This window comes from Papio anubis, chromosome 16 (assembly GCF_008728515.1).
Source record: "Papio anubis isolate 15944 chromosome 16, Panubis1.0, whole genome shotgun sequence".
Taxonomy (NCBI): Eukaryota; Metazoa; Chordata; class Mammalia; order Primates; family Cercopithecidae; genus Papio; species Papio anubis.
The window spans coordinates 85,438,140-85,464,570 of record NC_044991.1 but is presented as its reverse complement, the minus strand read 5'-3'; the positions used below and the strand labels follow the sequence as shown (position 1 = coordinate 85,464,570).

General features: G+C 39.6%; 1 protein-coding gene across 9 annotated transcripts in view; it reads left to right on the top strand.

The window, feature by feature from the left end:
• LOC101019194 (putative serine/threonine-protein phosphatase 4 regulatory subunit 1-like) overlaps positions 1–26,431 on the top strand; it is an 85,454-nt gene that overhangs the window by 32,861 nt on the left and 26,162 nt on the right. For 8 of the 9 annotated variants that reach the window (XR_002515065.2, XR_002515064.2, XM_021920888.2 and 5 more), the window contains 3 exons: positions 11,241–11,347; positions 12,609–12,751; positions 18,326–18,472. Coding sequence is in view for 7 of the 9 variants with exons in the window: in XM_021920888.2 (XP_021776580.1) it covers positions 11,241–11,347; positions 12,609–12,751; positions 18,326–18,472 (397 nt within the window). In the remaining 2 variants the exon portion in view is untranslated. The remainder of the gene's footprint in view (positions 1–11,240; positions 11,348–12,608; positions 12,752–18,325; positions 18,473–26,431) is intronic. The other variant, XM_021920892.2, reaches the window with a different exon arrangement.

Here is a 26,431-nt window from a genome sequence, read left to right as displayed (position 1 = left end):
TTTAAACTCACTTTATGGTGTTCTTTTGGTGACCAGAAGCTATTCATTTTTCTTTTTATTGATTGATTGATTGATTGATTGAGACTTTGGGTAACAAGGTCACAAGTCTTGTTCTGTTACCCAGCTAGAGTGCAGTGGTGTAATCATAGCTGGAGTCTCAAACTCCTGGACTCAAGAGATCCTCCTGCTTCAGCCTCCTGAGTAGCTGCCATGACAGGAGCGTGCCCAGCTACTTTATTTTGCATAGAGACAGGGTCTCACTATGTTGCCTAGGCTGGTTTCAAAGTCCTGGTCTTGATGGTGTGAGCGCTGCACCAGGCACACAAGCTATTGACTTTAATGTGGTTAAATTTATTGGCATTACCCTTAATAGTGCATTTGGAAGCTTTTTTCCCTCTATTTCTTTATATTGCTTTAAAGCCTTTATTTTTTTTCTGTGAAATAGATATACTATAGTTCTGCAATCTGCCTGAACTTAATTTTTCTTTATCATATGAAAAATGGCTCCAGCTTCATTTTCCTAACTGTCACAATGTCATTTATCAAAAGCATGTTCTTTTCCCACCGCGCTGGAGTGCCACCTCTGTTACAGTCCAGCCTCTGTTTACAGTCTTTGTCTGGACTCTCCCCTCTCTTCCAGTGGTCCCCTCAGCCAATACCACACTGTGTTGGTTACTATAGATTTATAGTGAGTCTTGATATTTGATAGAACAAGTCTTCCCATCTTGTTTTTCTTCTTTGGCATGACTTGTTATTCTTGTTCCTTTGTATTCTCATATAAATTTAAAATCCAGCTCACCAGATTCTAACAAAATGAAACAAAGCAGAACATCTATTAGGATTTTGATTGGGTTTGCTTTGAATCTGTAGGTCAGTTTGGAGAGTATTGCCCGTTTTACAATGTGTAGACTTCCAATCCATAAACATGGTACATCTTTTCATTTATGTAGGTTTTCTTTAGTTTCCCAGTAGAGTCTGATAATTTTCTCTGCAGAGGTTTTGTGCTTTTTTTGGTTGTGTATTTTAAAGGAAATTTGAGGCATCATATTTTATCCAATTAAGGACTTAGAAAAAATCTAACTAATATCATTATCACACTTAACAAAATTAACAACAGTGCTTTCTAGTTTACCACTCTATGTCCAGTTTTCCTATCTAAAAAATACCTTTTTATGGTTGATTTGTTTGAATCGTGATCCAAATAAAGTCTACACATTTCATTAGGTAGATGTGTCTGTTAAGTCTCTTTTTGTTTACAGGTTTTTTTCCTTTTGGTCTTAAACGCTTTTGAATCTCGAATGGTTCTCTCTTTCATCTTTCTCCATGTTATTTATTTGTTGAAGTGGTCATTAGCTTAGAGAATTTTCCACATTCTGTATTTGGTGGTCATTATTTTCATGGTATCATTTTCCCTGTCTTTTCTGTAAACGGAAAATTACATTTGGAGAATTTATTATATTCTGCTTCAATTTTTTTTAAAGCAATACTTCATATGTTGTTTTGTGAAGTTCTTATTACAAAACACCAGGAAACAATGTCTAGTTGTCACACTTTTAGAGATTTCATATTGAGCAGTGGGCTCAGGTGTTTTATTCTTTCATTATAAAATTCCTCACCAGTCTTTCTTCTGATGATTTCAGGGTTCACAAATAATCATTGCTTAAATCTGTTATTTCATTCTGTGTTGGAAAATGACAATTTTTTTTTTATTGTCTGCGACATCTGTTGTGTCCCCATTTCCATCCTGTTATTTGTTATTTGTGCCTTCTCTCTTTCTTTTTTCCCCCTAGATAATTCTTACCAGAAGGTTATGAATTTCATTAGTTATTTCAAAGACTCAGGTTTTGGCTTTGTTTCTGTTGTATGTTTGTTTTCTATAATAGTTCAGTAATATCTGCTCTAATTTGTATTATTTTTTCCTTGGCTTTTTTTTTTTTTTTTCACTTTTGGATTTAATTGCTGTTCTTTTCTTCAAGGATATTTAGTTCAGTTTTTTTTTTTTTTTGGCTTTTCTTTTGTAACATCTGCATTTTATATTGTACGCTTTCCTCTTAAGTACTATGCTACCTCAAGTTTTGATATATAACATTTTTGTTATTTCTCAGCACAAGTATTTTTAATGTTAATGATTTCTCCTTTGATCATTTAGTTATTCAGAAGTGTGTTGTTTTATTTCCAGATATTTGAGGATTTTGCAGATATCTTTCTGTTATTGATCCCTAGTTTAATTATTTTGTGGTCAGAGAACATACTTTGTATTTTTTCTCTTTTTTTTTTCTGAGACAGAGTCTCGCTCTGTCGCCCAGGCTGGAGTGCAGTGGTGCGGTCTCAGCTCGCTGCAAGCTCCGCCTCCTGGATTAACACCATTCTCCTGCCTCAGCCTCCTGAGTAGCTGGGACCACAGGCGCCCGCCACCACGCCCGGCTAGTTTTTTGTATTTTTAGTAGAGACAGGATTTCACCATTTTGGCCAGGATGGTCTTGATCTCCTGACCTCGTGATCCGCTCGCCTCGGCCTTCCAAAGTGCTGGGATTACAGGCGTGAGCCACCGCGCCCGGCTTTATGGATTTTTGTAGGGATTACAGTATACTTCTTTTATTCATCATGACATATGTTCAAAATGATACCACTTTGCATGCTGTAGAGTTGGAGATGTTGCATAAGAGCCTCACAACGGTGTTCTTCCACCTCTTCCCCTCTGTCTTTTGTGCTGTTATTTTCCTACACTTCTACACAATTCATAAATTTCAGAATAACTTTTTAATATCTTTGCTTTATATAGCAACTATCTTAAAGCAATTACAAATAAGAAAAATATTTTTAAATATTTACCATCTTTTTTTTTTTTTTACTGTTTTTGATGTTTTTTGTTTCTTTTTGTAAAATGCTCATTGCCATCAGGTATCCTTTTGCCTCAAGAACTTCCATTAACGATTTTTGTTTTGTACAAGACTGTTGTCAGTGAATTATCTCAGCTTTTGTTTGTCTGAAAAAGCATTTCATTTCCATTCTTTCTTTAATAGGCTTTATTTTTGGCGGCATTTTAGATTTATAGAAAAGTCGAATGGGAAATACAGGAAGTTCCCGCATTCCATAGCTGCCCAGTGTGTCCCGAGTTTCCTCTAGACCTTCCATGCCGTTCATGCTTATCTTAAAGTCCTCGCCTCATCCTTCCGACATCCCAGGTCTCTGCCTAACTTCTCAGCCTCACACTCCTCATCTCTTTGGCTAGTCCCTCTGTATTCTTCTGTGTTTTTGTCGTATCCTGTGGGCACTCTCTGTAGGTCCTGTCCCTACTGGTCTTCATAATTTTCTTGTTTACTTCCAGGCCTAGACTGTAAAGCTCCTAAGAGCAGGGCCTGGACCTTGCTTATCCTGGTATCACAGGCTTCTTGCATTGAGTCTAAAGTTGGTTGGGCTTAACACATGATTATAACTGAGTGATGGAGTGAGGGAAAGAATGAACAAGGACACGGAGGGCTACTTCTGTGGTTGGATTTCCAGGGAACATTGGTTACACTGCCATGTAAAATTAAGCCATCCTCTTTTTTTTTTTTTGAGGTAGAGTCTTGCTCTGTCACCCAGGCTGGAGTGCAGTGTTACAATCTCAGCTCACTGCAACCTCTGCTTCCCGGGTTCAAGTGATTCTCTTGCCTCAGCCTCCTGAGTAGCTGGGATTACAGGCACACGTCACCGTGGCTGATTTTTGTATTTTTAGTAGAGATGGGGTTTCGCTATGTTGGTCAGGCTGGTCTTGAACTCCGGACCTCAAGTGATCTGCCTGCCTTGGCCTCCCCAGCCATCCTCTTTATATTTTAAAAAAAATTCACAAACATAATATATGCCCATTGAAATATTTAACAACTTCAGGAATTTAAATAGAGTTTCCCTCCCTCCCCGACACAACCTTGGGAAGAGCTGTGAAGTTTGGTGAGTACCCTTCTAGATTGTTTCCTCAATAAGTGTATGTACATATGAATGTGTTTATGTGTACATGTATTGCACATGTATACCTAAATGTAACTTGTATTAAGAAATGGGCTTGACTGGGCATGGTGGCTCATGTCTGTACTCCCAGCACTTTGGGAGGCCGAGGCAGGCAGATCACGAGGTTCAGAGATCGAGACCATCCTGGCCAACATAGTGAAACCCAGTCTCTACTAAAAATACAAAAATTAATTGAGTGTAGTGGCATGTGCCTGTAGTCCCAACTACTCAGGAGGCTGAGGCAGGAACCCGAGAGGCAGAGGTTGTAGTAAGCGGAGATCGCACCACTGCACTACAGCCTGGGACAGAGGGAGACTCCGTCTCAAAAAAAAAAAAAAAAAAGAAAAAAAAGAAATGGGCTCCTACCATATGCAAAAATTTTCACCTTTTTCCATTTAATGTATCATGGATATCTTTCTAACTTACTACATATCTAGAGGTACTAAGACCATACAAATAGTTGCATGGTGTGCCAGGGTATAGATAGATCATAATTTATTTAAGTTTCTCTCTATTCATTTGTTGTTGGCAGCTCCTTGTCTTGTAATCTAGTGACTGGCACTGTAGAGGGCTTACGGTGTGCCACTACCCAGCTTTGTGCTTGCTACATGTCATGTCGCTGAGTCCCCCTGCACTCTTCTGAGTCAGGCAGAGTTTCTCTCTCCAGAGGGCCACTTTCTTCTTTCATCTTATTAACAAAGCTAACAAACAAGTGAGAAGTATTGAGGCCGAGGCTTCAGGACTCTGCTCATCCACTGTGGGCTCTCCAGGTCGTTGCAGAGCGGCCAGGTTTTCCAAAATGGTGGTTCCAAAGCACCAATTTGTTTGAGTCTTTACCTCTCTCCTGTTTGGTTGTGGAGTTGTCTCTGCTTCAGGGGTCCTCTCTTACCCATTTCGTCGCTTTCTTTAAGAGGGCAGATCCCTTGTGACCACTTAAGGTTGGATGTAGATTTGCCTCTCTGTTCTGTGACCCTAGAAGCAGATTGGGGATCTTAGTTGCTTGATTTCCCAAGGGAAGCTGAATGAATGTGGTCTAGTGAAATGTAATTAGTGACTTTCTCTGCAGTGCCTATTTTGACTTTCCCAAACCTCTTGACTGCCAGATCTTGATCTTTCATCCCAAGGGTGGTATAAATCTCCCTGGGTACAGGCTTGAGTTGATGGATTTCTTCCTATAGTATACTGGGCCAAAGGACTGCCCCTTTGAATTCCGTATTTCTATCCTTTTTTCCCTGCAAGTCAGGGTGGGTTTTCAGCTTCAGTGAATTCTTCTGATGCATGCTTGGCCAGAAATGACTTTCATTGTTCCTGGATGGTCTGTTGCTCAGAGGAGTGGACAGAAGCAGTCAGGGGCCCTTTCTACTTGATCAGAGAAAGACTTCAGGAGCTGCAGTTCCTCTACTTGCACGGGAGGCCTCCAGATCACCCCAGGCCACTGCTGATGGCCCTCACTTTTTCCCTCATCAATGTCTTTGTTTAAAGAGCTTTTATTGAGGCATATTTTACATGCAATAAACTTCACCGACTTTAATAGTTCACTTGGATGAATGTGGTAAATGTATACAGTAATCCAGCCATTGTCACAATGGAGTTCAAAAGTTTGTCACCTGACAAGTACCCTTATTTGCCCCTTGGCTGTCTGGCAGTCCCTCCCTCCCTGACCACCATAGGCCCAGGCAACCACTGACCCTGTTTCTGATGTTTTCAAAATATTTTGCCTTTTCTAGAATTTCATATAAATTCAGTCATATGGGATGCACTCTTACATGTCTGGCTTCTCTTCCTTAGCAAAATGCATTAGAAATTCATCCCTGTTGTTATCAATAGTTCATTCCTTTTTATTGCTGCTGAGTATGTACAGATACTCTGTGTTTCGTATCGCATTCACCAGTTCTGGGAACACTGGAGTTTTCCATTTCGTGACTGTTACAAATAATGCTTATATGAATATTTGCATTCAACTTTGTGTGGACATAGGTTTTCATTTCATATGGGTACATGCCTAAGAGTGAAATTGTTGGGTTGACTGGTATGTTTAGCTTTTAGAGGAGTTGCCACACTGTTTTCCAAATTACCTGTACAATTTTGCATTTCTACCAACGTCTGTGGATTCCTATTTCATGTTTTGCCAGCACTTGGTATTGTCATTATAATTTTAGTTCTTCTAGTAGTTGTAGTGTTACCTCATTGTAGCTTCTGCATTTTTAGCCTTGTGTTTTGTTTTGTCTTTAAGCTTTTGATTTTGAAATAATTTTAGGTTTATAGGAGTGTTGCAGAGACAGTACTGAGGGTTCCCTTATACATTTTGCCCAACTTCTAATGCAGTGGCTTTCAATTATGGGTAATTCTGCCCCCAAAGGATCTTATACAATGTCTAGATATATTTTTGGTTGTCACATCTTGGGGCACAGAGGGTGCTACTGGTGGGTAGAAGCCAGGGATGCTACTAAACATCCTGCAATGCACCAGACAGCCCCTCCCCCCACCAACAAAGACTTACCTATTCCAAAGTATCAGTAATGCTGAGGTCAGGAAACTGCTCTCATGTTTACGGCTTAAATAAGCATGTTACATTGATCAAAACTAAGAAAGTAACATTGGCATCGGTGTACTGTTAACTAAATTACAGATTTGACTTGGATTCTGCATTTTTCCATTAATGTTCTTTTTCTGCTCCGGGATCCCATCAGGGTACTACATTACATTTATAGTTGCCATATCTCCTGAGGCTCCTCCATCTGTGATGGTTTCTTGTTCTATCCTTGTCTTTCAGGATCTTGACAGGTTTTTTGTTTTGTTTTGTTTTTTGTTTTGTTTTGTTTTTGAGATGGAGTCTCACTCTGTCTCCCAGGCTGGAGTGCAGTGGCGCAATCTTGGCTCACTGCAAGCTCTGCCTCCTGGATTCATGCCATTCTCCTGCCTCAGCCTCCCAAGTAGCTGGGACTACAGGCGCCCGCCACCACGCCCGGCTTAGTTTTTGTATTTTTAGTAGAGACGGAGTTTCACCATGTTAGCCAGTACAGTCTCCATCTCCTGACCTCGTGATCTGCCTGCCTCGACCTCCCAAAGTGCTGGGATTACAGGCGTGAGCCACCGCGCCTGGCCTGTTTTGTTTTGTTTTGTTTTTGTGACAGGGTCTTGCTCTGTCACCCAGGCTGGAGTGCAGTGGTGCGATCTCAGCTCCCTGCAACCTCTGCCTTCTGGGTTCAAGTGATCCTCCCACCTCACCCTCCTGAGTATCTGGGACTACAGGTGCATGCTACTATGCCTGGCTAAGGTTTGTATTTTTTGTAGAGATGGGATTTCACCATGTTGCCTAGGCTGGTCTCGAACTCATGGATTCAAGCAATCTGCCTGCCTTGGCCTCCCAGAGTGCTGGGATCACAGGTGTTAGCCTCTGTGCCTGGCTGACTTGTAGTTTTCTGAAGACTTGTGATGTTGAGAATTTTTTCTTGTATTTCTTGGCTGTCTGTACATTTTGTTTTGTGAAGTTGTTAAAATCTTTTGCTTTTTAAAAGAATAAAACAACTTTATTGAGATTTAGTTTACGTGTCATCCGTTTCACCACTTTAAAGCGTACAAGTTGATGATTTGTAGTATATTCACAGAGTTGTGCAACATTGCCACAATGAATTTTAAAACATTTTTATCACCTCAGTAAGAAACGTGGTTCCCATTAGCAACCACTACCCATTCCTCTCCAATCTCCCAGCCCTAGGCAACCACTCATCTACTTTGTGTCTTTATTGATTTGCCTATTCCAGGCATTTTATAGAAATGTAATCATACAGTATGTCGTCTTTTGTGACTGACTTGGTTCACTTAGCATGCTGTTTTCAGTATTCATCCATGTTTCACTTGAGCCCAGGAGTTCAAGGCTACAGCGAGCTATGATCATGCCACTGCATTCTAGCCTGGGTGACAAGAGTGAGACCCTGGGTTTCAAAAAAAAAAAAAAAAAGCCACATCAGTATCCTCGTTCCTTTAATAATGTTCCATTGAATGGATACATAGTATTTTGATTATTCACTCATCAGTTGACAGATACTTAGGTTGCTTCCATCTTTTGGTTATTAGTATTAATGTGCTGAGCTCATTTATGAACACATATTCTTTTAATTGGGCTGTTTGTCTGCTTATTACTGAGTTATAAGAGTACAAGGATTGCCGGGCATGGTGGCTCAGGCTTGTAATCCCAGCGCTTTGGGAGGCCGAGGTGGGCAGATCACGAGGTCAGGAGATCGAGACCATCCTGGCTGACACGGTGAAACCCCATCTCTACTAAAAATACAAAAAGTTAGCCCAGTGTGGTGGTGGGTGCCTGTAGTCCCAGCTACTCGGGAGGCTGAGGCAGGAGAATGGTGTGAACTCGGGAGGCGGAGCTTGCAGTGAGCCAAGATCACGCCACTACACTTCTAGCCTGGGTGACGGAGTGAGACTCCATCTCGTAAAAAGAGTACAAGGATTATTTATATATTCTGGATTCCAGTTTTGGTCAGATATTTTCTCCAGTCTGTGGCTCATCATTTTTATTTTCCCAATGGTGTGGTTTAGAGAGCAAAGTTTTAAATTTTGATGAAGTCAAATTTATCAATTTTTTTCTTTTATGGTTTGTATACTTTGCTCCTCAGAAATCTTTGTCTAACCTAAGACCACAAAGATTTTCTTTTCTCTTCAAGAAATTTTATGTTTTAGTTCTTACATTAGATCTGTGGGTCCATTTTGAATTAATTTTGGTTTATGCTGTGAAATAAGAGTCAATGTTCTTTTTTCCCCCTATATGACTATTTATTCTAGCACCACTTTTTGATGACTTTTCCTGTTCACCTTTTTTTTAAAAAAAATCGCTAGATATATGCGTGGTTTTGTTTCTGGACTTTGACATTGACTTTTTTCTATTTCTCCTTGCAGTTGTATTGCTTTTTGCTGCATGTATTTTGAAACTCTGTTATTAGGCATATAAACATTTGAGATAATTATGTCTTCTTCATGAGTTTACCCCTTTATCATTATGAAATGACCTGTTTTTCCTTGGTGATATTCTTTGCTCCAAAATCTGTTTTGTCTGATATTAATACAGCTACTCCAGCTTTCTTTGGACTATTGTTAGCATAATATATTCTTTTTTAATTATTTATTTGCATCTGTATATTTAACATGTGTTTCTTATAAGTAATATGTAGTTGGGTCTTGTTTTTTTTTTTTAATCCATTCTTTTAATCTTGTTCTAATTGGAATGTTTAGACCATTTACATTTAATGTAATTACTGATGTAGTTAGGTTTAAGTATATCATCTTGCTGTTTTCTATTTGCCACATCTATTTTGTTCCCTTTTTGTTCTTTATCTGCTTTCTCTTGAGTTAATTGAACTTCTTTATGATTTTAGTTTGTTTTTTAAATAGTTCATTAGTTATAATTCACTGTTTTTTTATTTTAGTGGTTGCCTTAGCATTTATAGTATGTATATTTAACTTATCATTATCATGGCCTACTTTCCAGTGGTTTTTTTTTTTTTTTTTTTTGAGATGGAGTCTCGTTCTGTCGCCCAGGCTGAAGTGCAGTGGTGCAATCTCGGCTCACTGCAAGCTCTGCCTCCCAGGTTCATGCCATTCTCCTGCCTCAGCTTCCTGAGTAGCTGGGACTACAAGCGCCCGCCACCACGCCCGGCTAATTTTTTTGCATTTTTACTAGAGACGGGGTTTCACCATGTTAGCTAGGATGGTCTCGATCTCCTGACCTCGTGATCCACCCGCCTCAGCCTCCCAAAGTGCTGGGATTACAGGCATGAGCCACCGCGCCAGCCCTTCCGGTGGTATTTTACCACTTCATGTATAGTGTAAGGACCTTATCATAGTATGCCTTCATTTCCCCTTTCCTGGTCTTTATGTTGTTTTCATCATGCATTTTATTATATACATGTTATAAATTCACAATAATAATAAAGTGTTATTTTTAACTTAAATAGTCAATTATTTCTTAAAGAGATTTAAATAATAACAAAAATTTATATATCTATGCATGTAGTTATCACTTCTGGTGTTCTTTATTCCTTTCTGCTGATTCACATTTCCATCGGATTTTCTTTATCATTTCTTATAGTTCAGATCTGCTGGTGATAGATTTTTTGAATGTCTAAGAGAGTCTTTATTCATTTTTAATTTCCTGTCTTTGGATGGTCCACAGTTCACAATGGCCTCCTGGGCTTGTGGGTCCACTCTTTGGGGAAGGCCCCGCACCTTAGGGTACCCCCGCCCCTGGCCTGCTCCACTGATCAGTATACTGATGGAATTAGCTGTTGCAGAGGTCTTGACGTTTCTCCTCAGTAGGCCTTCTGTAGCTCTAGCTCAGATCATGCTTATGATGGGACATCGTCACTTGGTCCTGCAATGACAATCACATTATCTCCCCCCATGGCTAGAGCTTCCTCTGTGTAGAATGCTATAGTGCACGTCATTTGTCTGTTGCTTGCCATCTTGTGGTGGGACTTTTCTGAGTTGAGTCTCGGCCTGTTCCTCAGTCTGGGGCTGATTTAACTGTTCTCCTGTACATTGCTCAGGCCAGTGGACTGCAGTGATTTCTCTTTCCTTTTGGTAGCTGCCACTTCTGACTCTATCTTGGTTCTCTTGACCAGTTCTGCCTATAGAGGGATACGGTCTCCCCACCTCCTCCTTTCCTTACTCCCCTCAAAATAAACATCTGCAGATCTTTCTCATTTTACAGATTTTATGGTTAATCAGCACAGGGAGATAGGAGAGTAAAAATAATAAATGTGGAGAAATATCTGAATTTAAAAAATTATCTCAAGGCTTTCCAAGAGAATTTCTGCAGAATTTCTAGTCGGCACTTCCTCATTCAGTCATTAAGAGGCCATCAGATGCCTCTTCGGGCCTTTCTTTTCTATATTTATTGGTCCCTTAGTTCCCTTCAACTGTCTTGAGCTTTTATTCCAAGCCTGAGGAGCCAGTCAGAACACAAGAAAAAGGTTTTCCCTTATTCTTAAGTGGACATTTTCAAACTCTGATGACTACCTGACTAGAAGATGCAGGCCTCCTTTCCTGTAGGACTGTGGACCACATTGGAATGGCCATCGCTGGGCATTCCCGGGTAGCCTCCGTCCTCCTTCTGAACACAGGTTGCTCACTTTGTCTTGTGCCAAGGTGCATTTACCTGCTCTTAGCACAATGCCTGGAACCTTGTGGTCCTTCAGTCAGTGTGGCCCAAATAACCATATACATTGTTTTTGTCTCCATAGGCAGATTATTGCCAGAGGGCTGCTTGATATCTTCCGGGACTTCAGTAACAATGAAGAAGACTTCCTAATGGTAATGGAGATTGTAGTCAGATTGTCAGAAGATGCAGGTTTGTATAAGTATTGTGTAATTTAATTTTTTCCTTATAAATTTCTAAGAAATTATGTGTAACCAATAATAGCTAATTTTTAAAAAACCTGTTTGTTAGTCAATAACCTTTAAGCAATTTGTAACCATGAATGGATTTTTTCTTGAAGAATATATATCTTATTTGAATTTTGACTGAAATTTTCTTATATTTAGAAAATTAAAATGATTAATGGCTATGAATGCTATTTGCCTTGGCAGTCAGGCCTTTGGTGTTTCTTGAGTTTTGCCAGACTACTGGTTGCTAAGAAATGCCAAATCAAAAGAAGCCTCTTGGGTTCAAAAATCCCAGTCATTATTCCCTCAAGGCGAATCTTGATTTTTCTTTCTCATTCTACGTCTCCATGATTGGTATTGTGGAAGAAAATCACGTTGCTGTACGACAGACACGATGATGTTGTCTTCCCCACCGCCCCAGTAAGGATGAGTTAGATGAATGAGTGGTGGGGCTGGCCGGTACTGACAGCTGTGCCACAGCCCCCTCCTTCCTGCATTCAGAATGAATGATGAGAAGTTTCAGAAAGTTTCAGGACTCTCAGGCTTTAGAATTTAATCATTTTAACTGAAAATAGAAAAATAAGCCTTCCGTATAGCTCCCATATTAGTTTAAAATATTCATATGAATATAACACAATGCCTTTAAAAAGGCCCAAGTGGATGTTTTGAGTCTTTAAATGGATTCTCTTTGTAAATGAGTCACCATTTACAGTGCTGTAGCAATTATACATTTGTGTTAAATTTAATGTGGTATATTAGAGCTAGAGCCTCTCTTTTGTTTAATGCTTTGCCTTAGAAATAATTGGGATGCGTGGATTGTGGCTTAGTGCATTTATGAAAGAATTATTTATAATGTATACATTCTGGCTAGAATTTAAATAAGCACAACCCATAGGTCTGGCATATAAGCCATTAGTTGTAATGGCTTTTGGATGCTGGCCCAGCATGCAGACTTCTTGCTCCTTCCTCAATTTATATATGGCTTGTTATAATAGAGTTGTCATTCTCTCTTGTTTTTATGTTTTTATATTGCTGTATAGCTCATTAGCTTTTTAAGCCTGTCTGTAGCATAAATACTCTAAACGGGAAATGATTTTTAAACTGCATTTGTCTAATTTCCTTGATGAAGTATTTTAGTAAGAAAAGCTAGAAACTATCAGTATATACTATATAAGATGCCTGACTTATTCTTAATATAATTTTTTTAAAATTTTTTATTGCTGCAGAGCCCACAGTGCGGACTGAGCTGATGGAACAGATTCCTCCTATTGCCATTTTTTTACAAGAAAACAGATCAGATTTTCCAGTGGTGCTCTCTGAATATCTCATACCTATTGTAGTGAGGTACCTCACAGATCCAAACAATCAGGTTTGAAAAATTATAACCTTAAGGTCTCTTTAGCAAATTCTCTTTAGTCTTGTTTTAGGTGATATTCATACTTCAAAAAACAACTTCTTAGAGTTAAGTGATTTGAGAACAAAAGGTCTGTTGGTGTCCAGTTCCTCTAGTCATGTGGGAAGATAGACAGCACTCATTCTTATTGTGAAATATTTCTTTTTTTTCTTTAACCTATGGAAATTTTCGAACACATGTAACAGTAGAGAGAAAATGAAAATGAACGCCCACATGCCCTACACCTAGCATCAACTGTTGTTAACATTTGACCTGACCGGGCATGGTGGCTCACGCCTATAATCCCAGCACTTTGGGAGGCTGAAGCAGGTGGATTACCTGAGGTCAGGAGTTTAAGAGCAGCTTGGCCAACTTGGTGAAACCCCATCTCTACTGGAAATACAAAAATTAGCCAGGCAAGGTGGTGCATGCTTGTAGTCCTAGCTACTCGGGAGGCTGAGGCAGCAGAATTGCTTGAACCTGGGAGGCGGAAATTGCAGTGAGCTGAGATCGTGCCACTGCACTCCAGCCTGGGCGACACAGTGAGACTCTGTCTCAAAAAAAATAAAAACAAAAAAATTTTGATTAATCTTTTTTCCTTTATCTTACCCAGATAAAATCCAATCCAGACAAAAGAATTCACAGACACCATCTCATTTCAGCTGTAAATACTTTTTAGTATTAGTCTCTAAGAAATAGACTCTTTTTAAAAAAACATAATGATAATATCATTAATGCAAATATAAAAATTATCAGTAGTTATCTAACGTCATCTAATACCTAGTCATTGGTCAAATTTCCCAGTTTTCTCATAAGTGTGTGTTTTTGCGCAGAGGCTGTTCAAACCAGAATACAAACAAAGTCCACACGTTGAATCTAAGTGATATAGGTCTCTTAGATATTTTCAAATTTATGATGTTGCCCCTCCCCACTTTTTTCCCTTGCTATTTATTTGTTGAGGAAGCCAGGTCATTAGTTTTATAGAATTTCCCACATTTGGGATATGGTTTATTGCATCTTGTAGTGTTGAGATGTTGCTCCACTCCCGGCATTTCTTATAAACTAGTAGCTAAGTTGGAAGCTCAGCCAGACTCAGATTTTTTATTTTAGTGAGAATACTTTGTAGATGGTTCATGTTTTCCTGCTGTATCAAATCAAGGGCAGAAAAGCTCTGGATGGTTATCTTTTCCTAATGCTGAATTTGGCCGCCTTTTCTATAAAGGTGGCCAAACTTCTGCAAAGTTCCCCATCATCATATGGGCAAACCATTGGTGATGGTTGCCCTGATCCAGTATCTCATTAGAGGTTGTAAATTCTGACACACTAATTCCAACATTTCTTTTTAGTTTAATAGCTAGAGTTCTTCTGTAAAGACTTCCTCTGTCAACTATTTGATAGACCTGAAAACCTGTTTGAATAGGAAAGACAGAATAAATGCTTTATTTTATCCGTGTATTTACACGTTTCCAGAATCATCGTTGGCGTTTTGATAATCTACAAAGGTTACTAGTTAGGTTTAAAAATTTTTTTTGAAGTATTGTTAGGATGTCTACGGCCATACCACCCTGAAGGCGCCCCATCTCGTCTGAAGTATTGTTAGGAACTCTTGCATTTTAACATAGTAGTTATGTTTCAAACTGTTATAGTACTTATTCTTTTTTTTTTATTATTATACTTTAAGTTGCAGGGTACATATGCACAATGTGCAGGTTTGTTACATATGTATACATGTGCCATGTTGGTTTGCTGCACCCATCAACTTGTCATTTACACTAGGTATTTCTCCTAATGCTATCCAGTACTTATTCTTTTGGATGATCAAGTTGTTCCATCTTTGAGTTGCAGCCCTTCAAGTTGGCTCCAGAATCTTTATCAGCATGACCCAGTAGACGGTGGTAGTGCACCTTGACCTGGGATCAACCATTTCTCCAAGAGCCCAGGTTCCTTTAGGAGGCAAATCATAAGAAAATGGAATGTGGGTACTGGGGACACTTGTTGCTTCTAGTGACAGAACGATTTTTTTAAAGATAAAAATTCTTCGAGTTTATCTTGATATTTCCAACTCAAACTTAGCATTATAGCGCTTTTACTTCGATTTTATTTGTATCTTTTTTCACTTGCGTGATATAAATCCTACTTCTTGATGACGTTAGCATACATGTGTATGTCTGTGTATCCAAAATAAAAGTCCCAGTATTACTAACAATATGATGGGATTACTGAACATAGCTTAACATTTCTTTGTAATTCCTTTTGTTTTTAGGCCTCGTCCTGCTAGAGGTACCCAGTCATATTCATGTTACTGTGTTTTAAAGTCACTTGCGTTAATCCTTCTCTTTGTGGTTAAGCAACCAACTTGATATATAGTTATTCTCATTTTTTTTTTTTATTTTTAGGAATTGTTTTAGCTTGTACATTTTGATTTATAATTATTTAAAATGTTTACTTGATTCCAAAGTCAAAACTGTAAAACAAAGCACGTTCAGAGAAGTCTGACTTCTGTCCCTGGCCCCCACTCCTTCTCCCCTCCCCTGTAGGTAACTGTTTCTTTTACTTTTTGGTTGGTTTTGATTCTGAAAACACACACACACATACACACACACGCATGCACATACATGTAAACAACTGAGATGATGTTCTTGTGTTCTGCACACCCGTGCCCCTTTCTCGGGTGTGGGAGGCTCCCTCTTCCTGCTGCCCCATGCTGTGTACTCTGTGAGCACCCCGAGAGCAGGCCCCAGCATCTGTGGCATCTTCACTCCTTCCTTTGCAGTGTAGTACCCCACTAGGGGAACAGAGCAGAACTTATTGATGGACATTTGGGCTATTTCCAGTCTTTTGACACTTTGAAATTGCTGCAGTGAATAGACTTGCATCATTTCTATTTGTGCTAGTGTATTTGGGGTTGGTTTTCCACTAAGGGTAAATTTATTTGATTTTTAATGATACACCATGTTTTCATTATCATTATTTTCAAGAGATTCTAAAATTTTGGGTTGTATTTCTCCCTTGATCCAAGCATTTTAAAAAGAGCAAATCCTCATTTTGAACTGGTAAGCAGTGTGACAGCATCAAGTGGAGTTTTCAGAGAAGGAAAAAAGTCCTCTTGTTTCTGCTGTCCTAACATTTGGTATTTTGATGATTTTTGCATTTTCCTCTCTAGGTGCTAACATTCTTTTCCACATAGGTCTAATCATAATGTGATATAGTTTCCCCATTCATTCATTTATTCGGACAGTTTCTTAGTGCTCATTATGAGCCAAGCACAGTGCTTCATGCCTGGGGATGGGGAGCTGAACAGGACAGATTTTCTGCCCTCAGAAAGCCCCCCGTCACAGACGCGGTAAAACACTCTTTCCTCATAATCGTCATATTTTTAATTTTGTTGAATACTTAAATTTCGTTCAGGTTTCGTGTGTGTGTGTGTGTGTGTGTGTGTGTGTGTGTGTGTGCTGTAGATGCAGTGAGCGTCAGAAAGGATGCAGTTTTGGATCCTGTAAATATTTCTCTCCTTTGGCTTCCAGTAATCATGGTTGTACTAACAGGACCAGCCAGTATTCATTTAGTGCATGCCATGTCCTAGACACCATCAGAAGCCTGTCACTCCTTTCATCCCCACAACAAGCTTATGAGATAGATACTATGATTATCCAGTTTTATGGATAGGAAACTGAGGCTGGGAGAGGCCAAGTCACTTGGCCAAGATGACTCATCTAGTCACTTGGAGGATCCAGATGGGGGCTCAGCATTCAGACCCCACAGCTGTAGCCTGTACCCACTGCCGTGTTAGCTCTTGAGCTCCAGGCCTCTTCCCTGCCTCTGCCTGCACTTCGTGTCTGTGTCTTCCCCAGTCTCCATCATTGGCCCGATCCTCTCCTGCCCCTAAGAGTTGCTGTTTCTTCTCTAGGATATTGTCTTTGGTCTCCCTTTCCTTATGGTATCAGGGTTCCCGCCATGGTCTCGTCTGCTACTGTGGCCCTAGGGAGACTCTACACACAACTGAACACTAGACTGCTGTCTCTCACCTAGGTCTCTGGAGTCTGTGAATCACTGCCCTCCATTGCCACAGTCCACTGGATGGCTCTGTCTAGATGTCCAGTGAATCCCATAGAGTTTAGAGACTCTAGCGTCCAGCCCTAGTCTCTCTATCCTCTATCTTGCTCTGGCTTCTGTGATTATCCTGGGTAGTCATTCTTAGCTCTCTTTAGCACTGTCTCTCACACCTGCCCTCTTCTTTCTGTCCCCTGCCCTGACATCATGCCTCATGAAAGCCTGTGGTGGCCCAGGAGCCCCTCACCTGTTCTCTCTTGTCAGAACCACTTTAGGTTTCCAGAATGTCACCCTCACTGAAGCCAAGTGTGATTGTGTTGCTTCTCTGCTGTTAAACTCTAGGGGGCTCCCATTGCACCTGGAGTGGTCACCAGAGGTCCTAGTGGGATCTGGCACACTTTTGCTGGCCTGATCTCAGCTTGCCCTTCATCCTCCCATTCTGCCATCGGAAACTTGTCCTACTTCTTCAGAGTATTTTGCCCCAGAGTTCATCACCTTGCACCTCAGAACGTGCTGTTTGTTCTCTGGCCCTGTAAGGCCTTCTCCCCTCCTACCCTTGTTCAGTGGATTCATTTCCTGGAGCTACTGTAACAACGCACCACAAACTGTGCAACTTAAAACAATAGATGTTTCTTTCCTCCCAGTTCCACAGATGGGAAGTGCAGCATCAGGGGGTTGTCAGGATGGGTTCCTTCTGGGTGCTCTAGGGGAGAATCTTTCCTTCTGCTTCTAGTCTCTGGCGGTTGCCAGCTTCTTGAGCTTGTGGCCACATCACTTGAATCTCTGCTGCCAACTTCACACAGCTTTGTCAGTGGCTTTTTCTTGGGCCCCTTCCCTGTGCATTCTGTTGTACCAGACATAATTCCCATCTCAGGTGTGGCATGCCAGGGTTTACAAAGTCTCAGGAGGATGCTGCAGAGTTTTCCAGTCTCTTTGCCTGCAAAGGAGAAAAGGTGCGAAGTCATCCATTGATTCAGCAGATCCTTACAGAAAGCAAAATTTTGTGCCACAGGCTGCCAGGTCCTGAGGGTGCACTGGAAGACAAAGGATAAATCAGATGTGGTACCTGCCTTCTGAATTCACTCTCTGCAGCAGGAGAGACAGGTGGCAATTATGAAATCGTACAGAAAAAAATCCTCTATATGTTTGTATGTATGTAAATGCAGAAATCTGGAACAAGAGCTGTGGAGGAAAAATTCCAGGGCACTAGTCAAGTGTTGTCTGGGGACCTGTTCCAACAGGGACCAGGAGCAGAGGGGCTTTGGGCTGGAGCGGAGGAATGGTAGCCCGTCAGGTAGAGGGAGTGGCCTATTCAAAGATCTCAGGCAGGAGGGGCAGCAGACGGCAGGAAGACCCAGTGGTCTTCAGGGTGTTTAGGGGATGAGGGTGGGGGTTGGTAGAGGCTGGCTCAGCCACACCTGCTCAGTGGGGTTGGTCTATATCCTGAGGGCACTTCTGCTCACTTGTGCTTCACCTTTTGCCTTTTTTTTTCCCTTGTAGGTGAGAAAATCAAGTCAGGAAGTGCTCTTGATTCTTCTGGAACAAGATCTAATTTTCCAGCATGATATTGAAAACAAAGTGTGTCCCATTCTGCTGCAGCTCTCTGCCCCAGACAGTGATGATGAATATAAAGCAGAAGCTGTGAGCGTAAGTCTGTCCAGGGAATGACTGCCCAGCACCTGTGGGCACTGTCCCATAAGTTGACTGATACCTGAGTTGAAGTATCACACGTGTTTGATTTTGGTCAGCACTGTTCTCATGAACAAGGTAGCCAGTTATTCAACCTAGGTTGGAGAAAGCTCACAGTTCAGCTCTGAGCATGTTTTGGAAGTAAGCATCCATATAGCACCAATTGTTTTAAGAAGAAGAGGCTTGAGAAATCAGAATGATTTGGGCTTAGCAGCAGTAACTGGCTTAGATTTCTGTTGGACAAGATGCTGAGATTTATAGGTAAATCCTTGAGCCTACTTGGACCATGGGCCTTCCTTCTCAAAGTAAGAACCCTAGTATGGTATGCGAGATAATTTTAGGTGGTACTTAGACAATTAAGAAGAAAATTTAGTAGACTTGTGTGTTTGTAGATTAGGAGAAGACTAAGATAGATATGTAAGCAAATAAGAAGAATCACTGTGAAGAATGCAGATGTGGCCAAACATTTACAGGCATTTGGGAGATGCTGTGTTAGAGTATTTGTGCTTCTGTCAGTCAGAGATGTGCAGTGAAAGGAACAGTATAAATACTCACTGTCTTCTAGTTATAGTCTGGTATCCTTGGGTTTGCAAGATTCTGTGTCCATTTTTAAATGATTATACAGTCGGGATTTTCTACTCGCTTCTGGAGTCCTTGTTCACAAACCAGCAGCTGATGATCCAGTGCTGGCTTTTCCTGCCCTCAGCTCAAGATGTCTCCATTTGTCCTTGCGCCTTTTCCTTTGTGGCTCAAGGGGAGGTCGCAGTGGGCCATCTTGTCTTCTTTAGCTGCTGCTCCTCCACTGACCTATGCAAATAATGCTGTATGGCATGACCCTTTCTGTTTACCTTATAGAAGCACATAGCTCCAGGATTATTCTAGCATTTTAGGAAAAATTTGTCCCTAAAGGATGTAAAAAATCATAAGCATTAATTCTGAGTATAATAAAATATACAGAAGATAATAGTTTTCCTGTTTGGGAAACAATGACGTTAGAGAAAGGAATTATTTTCTTTTTTTAAAGTGCAGAAACATTATATGCCATGGAGCTAAAAAATTGTGTTACAGCATCAGAACATTTGGCAATTATTCTTCATTTATTTAAACGTTTTCTTCAACTATGTGTTAAAGGTCTGGCTTTTAAACTAATTTAATTTTTTGCATATTCCATATGTTTATAAGATGAATCAGGCTGAAGAATAATTGATTATTAAAATTCAAATTCTCCAGGGTTCTTTTGTAAATTTCAAGTTTCTCTATAAGAAATTAAATTTGTTTTGCAAAATGAACCTGGATAATATCATTTAGTTGGGGTATTTGGCAGTTGAGCAGTGAACTTTGCCAACTAGATGATCTTTTTCATTTGGAAGTTGGTTAGGCAAGTTTCCAGGGTTATGACTGACAACCGAATATCTTATCCCTAAAGACTGATAATACCATGAAAAATAATGCTAAAGGCATTTTTGCATGATTTTTATTTTGTTTTCTTTCCAAATACTCCATTCTTGTCAGCAATATTCTTCTTCATTTTTTTTGGTAGAAATACTTGGAAAATATTACAAGCCTTCAAAAAGCTATCTGCACAAATCACTTGCAGAACAAATTAGTTCACATAAATTGTATTTTTCATTCCAAGCGAGATGCTGGTCTCATTACTTGAATGGATAGGATTTGAACTGTAGCTGCAAGAACAGAAGTGATCTTGAACCTCCTACCCACCATGGCCCAGGCTGCGCTTGTCTGTTTCTTCCAGGTGTTCCTGCAGGACCTCTGCTTTTCCTCCCGTGGAGATCTGTTGGGAGTGGAATGTGGGATGTCTGGTCTGGCCTGTGTGTGCTTTGCTCCAGTTATTTCCCCAGACCCTGGAGGCCAAGGGGCCTTGGCGGGGTGCGGCGGGGACTTGCCCCTTGAGTACGAGAGAGCTGTGGAACATAGACAGAATCTCTTCTTTTTAGCTAGGAAGTGACGATGTGGGTAGAGTAAATGACAGTGTAGGTAGTCATTATCCAAGGAAGAGAAGGCCACATGTGTGCTTTGTAGAGCTCCCCTAGGAAGGCAGGGTTCTGATTTAGCTGGTCTGTGGGTGATACCCCAAACATTGCAGGTGCCAGTGTGTATCCATTAGGAGATGATTCAGGGAGCTGTCAGCTAAAAGGGTGATGAGGAAAGAAGCAAATTGGGCTGGTCAGATGCCCTCTGTGTTTGGGGGCTCTCTTTGCATCCAGATGGTGTGAATATTGCTACATCTGTACTGTACATAGACACACGCTTACTCAGAGCAGTGCCATTTTGAAGGAGGTGCCTCAACTCCCAAGGAGACTGCACGTCTTCATGGACAAAATACATCTGTTCATTCGACTTTTCACTCTCATTAGAACTTACAAGTAGTTGATGCTGATGCTAACAACTCTAGTGCATATATGATTGGGAAAATCAGAGATAACCAACTGCATGTGTCCTGGGTGTTTTAGATTGAGTTATGCAGGACAGCTGCTTCCATGTTGGGACATGGGTATATGGAATCCTGGGAAGGGAAATGTACGTGCATTTTCCTTTGTGAAACCCTTCTAGAAACCCTACGCAATGTTAGTGACTCTGTCCTTGATGCAGTCAGAAGAGTTGGCTCTGTCTTCTGTCACTTAGCAGTTGAGTTGTGAAATTCTGTTTATTTCTCCCTCAAGATGGTGAGCTTCTTAAACACTGGACTGTGGTATCTTTGCACTGTCAGCACCCAGCACAGTGCCAGGCTCAGAGTCAGTACTAAATAAATGTTTGTTGGATGAATGAATCGGTAAAAACGGCAAGAACTGTATCTTGTAATTATATCTAGACAGGATAAACAGGCCACTGGAGACCAATTATAATTCCTCTTGCTTACAGGGACGCCATTAGCATTCCGAGATTATAACTCATTGTCAAGAAGCCTATTTTTCTCTCTCAACACGTTTTCACATTAAGGCTTCCTCATTTTTTGTCATTTCTATTTTTAAGCTCATTTTTATTTGTGCATGTATTTAAGAAGAATGTTGTGGTTATGTGCTACAAAGAATAGTTAGCTCCAAGCAACTACGTGAAGATCGTCATTCCATACAAGTGGTTCCCAGGGCCACGGGAATATGATTTCTTGTCACTTGGTGTGCTGACTTCTAATGACTCTGGATTTGTTTTATGCTGTATAGTAATAAGGTCATGCGGGTGTGGCAGATGGAGAGGGGTGGATGGAGATACTGGGAGTGCTTTAGTTGCCCATCACACTGGATACGGAAGCCTCATATCCTCATTTATTGTAGCTGTCACTTTGTACAACTCTGCTAAGCATCACATCAGAAATATGTGTCCTCTGTGTTCTGAGGACACAAACCTTTTCCTTATTTGTGTTATGGGCTAGTTTCCCCTTTGCCCCACCCCCATTGGTTTTCTTTCCCCTCTTCCTGTATGCAAATTCCAAATAGAATGATGGGTAGATTACTAACCCAGACCATTTTCTACTGTAAATAGGCAGTGCTGTGTATATAGTGAGAATAACAGACTTTAGAGACAGGAAGTCCTTCTTCCCCCATCCCTGCCTTTCTCCATCCCTTTCTTGTCTCCCCACTTCGGTCCTTCACTCCCCTGCCTTACCCTCTTCCTTCCTCATTTTGTTCTTTCCTCCCTTTCTTTTTACTTTGTTGGGGGAATGGAAGAATTATTTCACAATTTTGTTTTTGGCAACTTTTCATCTTGTTTCAATTTCAGACTTGCAAGAAAGTTGCAAGAATAGTATTCAGAATTCCCCTATACCTCTCTCTGGCTTCTTTAGTAATTTATATTTAGTTTCATTTGTTTTATCTTTTTTTTCTCTTCCCCTCCATCTCTCCCTCTCTCTCCACACGTACAGACAGATGCATATTTACTGTATTTATTATTTTCTGAGTCATTTGAGACTCAGTTGGAGGCATTGTCCCTCTTTACATCTAAATACTTCATTTTTTAATTTAATTTTTTATTAAGGACAAACAGCAGCATTCATCTAAATACTTCAATGTATATATCCTAAAAGGAAGGAAATTCTCTTATATAACCATAGTACAATGATCAAAATAGGAAATTTCACACCGATACAGTGCTAATTTTATAGCCACAGTTCCTATGCAAACATCATCTTTGTTCAGGACCCAGTCCAGGGTCCCTTGCTGCACTGAGCTGTCCTATCTCTTTGGTTTCCATTAATCTGGAACAATTCCCACGTCTGTCTTTGAATTTTGTAACACTTAAATATTGGAAGAGTACTGGCCACATTTTTTTTGCAGAGTGTCTCCCTGTTTGGCTTTGCCTGATGTTTCCTTGTGATTGGATTCAGACTCTGTCTTTCTGGCAGGAGTATCACAGGAGTGATGTATTCCCAGTGTGCCATGGCAGGAGGCACAAGACTTCAGCTTGTCCTAATATTGGTGATGTCAACTTTGATGACCTAATAGATAGACGTGGTATCTGCCAGGTTTCTCCAGTGTGTTCTTTTTTCTCTCGGGAAGTAATGAGGAGAGTTACCTTGAGACGATTTAAATATGCTTTTCTCCGTCAGACCTTTACCCACTAGCGTTGCTGTCTATTGAGGATTCTGGTTGGCATTCTGCTCTGCTCCCTTCTCCCTAATTTGCCACCATTTTCTTGAGGATTTTCATATCTATATTCAAGAGAACAATTGTCTTTTCCTATTATGTCTTTGTTGGATTTTAGAATCAGAATTATTCTGGCTTCAAAAAATGAGTTGGGAAGTATTCCCTCCTTTTCTATTTTCTGAAAGGTTTTGTTTAAGATTGGAGTTATTTTTTTCCTTAAACATTTGTTAGAATTCTCCAGTAGAACCTCTGGTCCTAGAGTTTTCTTTGCGAGATGGTTTTTCATAACAGATTTAATTCGGATATGGTGCTGTTCAGATTTCTTCATCTGTGTAACTGGGTAAGTTGTACATTTCAGGGAATTTATTAATTTCATGTAAGTTGTCAGATTTATTGGGTTAGACTTGTTCACGATATTCTTTTATTATCTTTTTAATGTCTGTAAGATCTGTAGTGTTATCCCCTTTCAGTTATGATCTTGGTAATTTGTGCTTTTTTTCTCTCTTGATCAGTCTTGCTCTAGGGGCTTATCAAATTTGTGTTTTCAGGCCAATTTTCAGCTTCATTGGTTTTATCACTTATTTCTTTTTCATTGATTTCTACTGTTTATTATTTCCACCCTTCTCCTTTCTTGAGTTGTTTGCTTGTCCTTTTTTTAGCTTTTTCAAGAGGAAACTGTTTTTAAGCCTGCCTACCTTTTCCATTTTAAGCATTTAAAGCTATACATTTAATGTTAATGTCTATGTGATATATTAACCCTTTCATCATTGAGAAATGTCTGAGAGTAATCCATATTTTATAATCAATTATGATAGTAATATAAGCACTCTAGCATTTTATACTTATTGCTTATTTTATTTGTTTATATTTTTTTACTCTCAATTTATATGTCTTTACATTTCAAGTGTTTCTGCTTTTGTTAGCATCTATTTGGGTCCTGCTTTTATATCCAGTCTAATAGTTTCTGCTCTTTAATTAGTGTGTTTAGTTCATTTATATTTAATGTAATTATTGGTATGTTTGGTTTTATTTTTGCCATTTCTCTGTTTTCATTTGTCTCATCTGTTTTGTTGTTAATTCTTTTCTGTTTTCTTTTGGGCTAATGAATGTTTTTTAGCATTGCATTTTAATTCCTCTATTGAGTATTTTAAAAAAATATATCACCTTTTGCAACAGCGTGGTTGCATTCACTTGCCTTCATCCTTTGTGCTGTTGTTTTCATGTATATTACATTATGAGCCTGCAAATACACTGTGTTAGGCCATTCTTGGATTGCTATGCAGAAATACCTGAGACTGGGTAATTTATAAGAAAAGAGGTTTAATTGAATCATGGTTCTGCAGACTATACAGGAAGCGTAGTGACAGCATCTGCTTCTGAGGAGGTCTCAGGAACCTTTTACTCATGGCAGAAGGCAAAGTGGGAGCAGGCATGTCACATGATAAAAACAGGAGCAAGAGAGGAAGTGGTGGGGAGGGAGGTGCCACACTTTAAATAACCAGATATGCGAGAACTCACTATTATGGAGATAATACCAAGCAATGAGGGATCCACCCCCATGACCCAAATACCTCCCACCAGGCCCCATCTCTAATATTGGGGATTACAGTTCAATTTGAGATTTGGTGGGGACGTATATTTAAACCATATGGTACAGTATTTTAATTTTTGATTTAAAGAGTTTTATCTTTTGAAGAGAGTAGTAAAAAAAAAAAAAAAATGCAGCCTTTTATATGCCGATTTTTACCATTTTTGGTGATTGTCGTTCTTTCCTTTCCTAGAGTTACCATCTGGTATCCTTTCCCTAAAAGCCAGAAGAACTTCCTTTAGTACCTTTTGTAGTTCAGGTTGGCTGATGATGAAATTTATTAATTTTTGTTTATCTGAAAATGTCTTTATTTTGCATTTATTTTTGAATGATAGTTTTGCTGGATGTAGAATTGTGAGTTAAAAAGGTTTTTTGTTTCTTTTCTTTTAGCATTTTGAAGATACCATTCTGTTGTCTTCTGGCCTTCTTTGTTTCTCATAAGAAGTCATCTGCCATTTATATTGTACTCGTATATATAAAATATCCCTTTTTCTCTGCTCATGAGATTTTTCTCTTTACCTTTGGATTTTAGCAGAGTTAGTATACTATTTTGTCTCCATCGAACTTCTTGGATTTGTGTGTTAAGCCTTTCAACTAATTTGGGAAGTTTGGGCTATTGTTGTTTTAAATACCTTTTTCTGTATTCTTTTTCTCCTTTCAGTTTGTGACTTAGATAACACAAAGTTGGGACCCTTAATATTGTCTCACAGGTCTTTGAGGCATTGTTCAGTTTTCTTTAATCATTTTCTTATCTCTGATGTTTAGATTTGATGATTTTTATTTATTTATCTTTAAGTTTATTGATTCTTTTTTTACGTCTCTCCAATCTGCTGTTAGGCCTAACTAGCAAATTTTTAATTTCAGTTATTGTATATTTTGCTCCAGAATTTCCCTTTTGATCTTTTATAGACCTTTACAGTTTCTATATCTCTATTGTATAGAAAGTCCCTGTCTATTCTTTATGAGTTTTTTCCTTGTAATTCTTGAGTATATTTATAACAGCTCCTTTAAAGTCCTTGTCTGGCCCTTGCAACATTTGGATCATCTTGATGTTGGTTTTCATTGACTAATATTATGGATCACTTTTTTCTTATTAATGCATGAGTAGTGATTTTTGATTGGACAGTGGACATTATAAATGGTACATTGCAGAGTCCCTGGATTCTGTTATATTTTTCTAAAATGATTTCTGTCCTAGGAGGCAGTTACCTTGATTAATCTCCAACTCCAAATTTTCTGCCTTGTGACCAGAAGCTGAAATCTGTGCACAATGTGTTTAATTTCTGACTGCTGCTTTTTTTCTGGGTCCTCTGGGATCTCCCCCACATATATGTAGTTTAGCGGTCAGCCAAAGATTTAAGTACATTTTATGCACAGATTTTGGACCTTACTTGCAAATCTCTCCTGTTGCAGTATATCTTTTAAGAGTAGCCTGTCCTCCAGTTTCTGCCTTTTGGTTGCTTTCTACTGCTTTCAAAGGGTGTTATTTTTATGTTTTGTCAAGATTTTATGCTTTTTAGCTATAGGAGGGTTAGTCTAACTTAGACTGTGCTAACCAGAAGTCTTGGTTCTTTTTTATAGTTTCCATTTCTTTGATAAGATTCCTGATCTGTTCATTCATTGTGACCCTATTTTCCTCTTTGTACTTGAGCATATTTGTAATAGCTGCTTTAAATTCCTTTTAAAGTCTTCTAATTCTAATATCTGGATTTTTCTGTGGGTGTTTTTTCT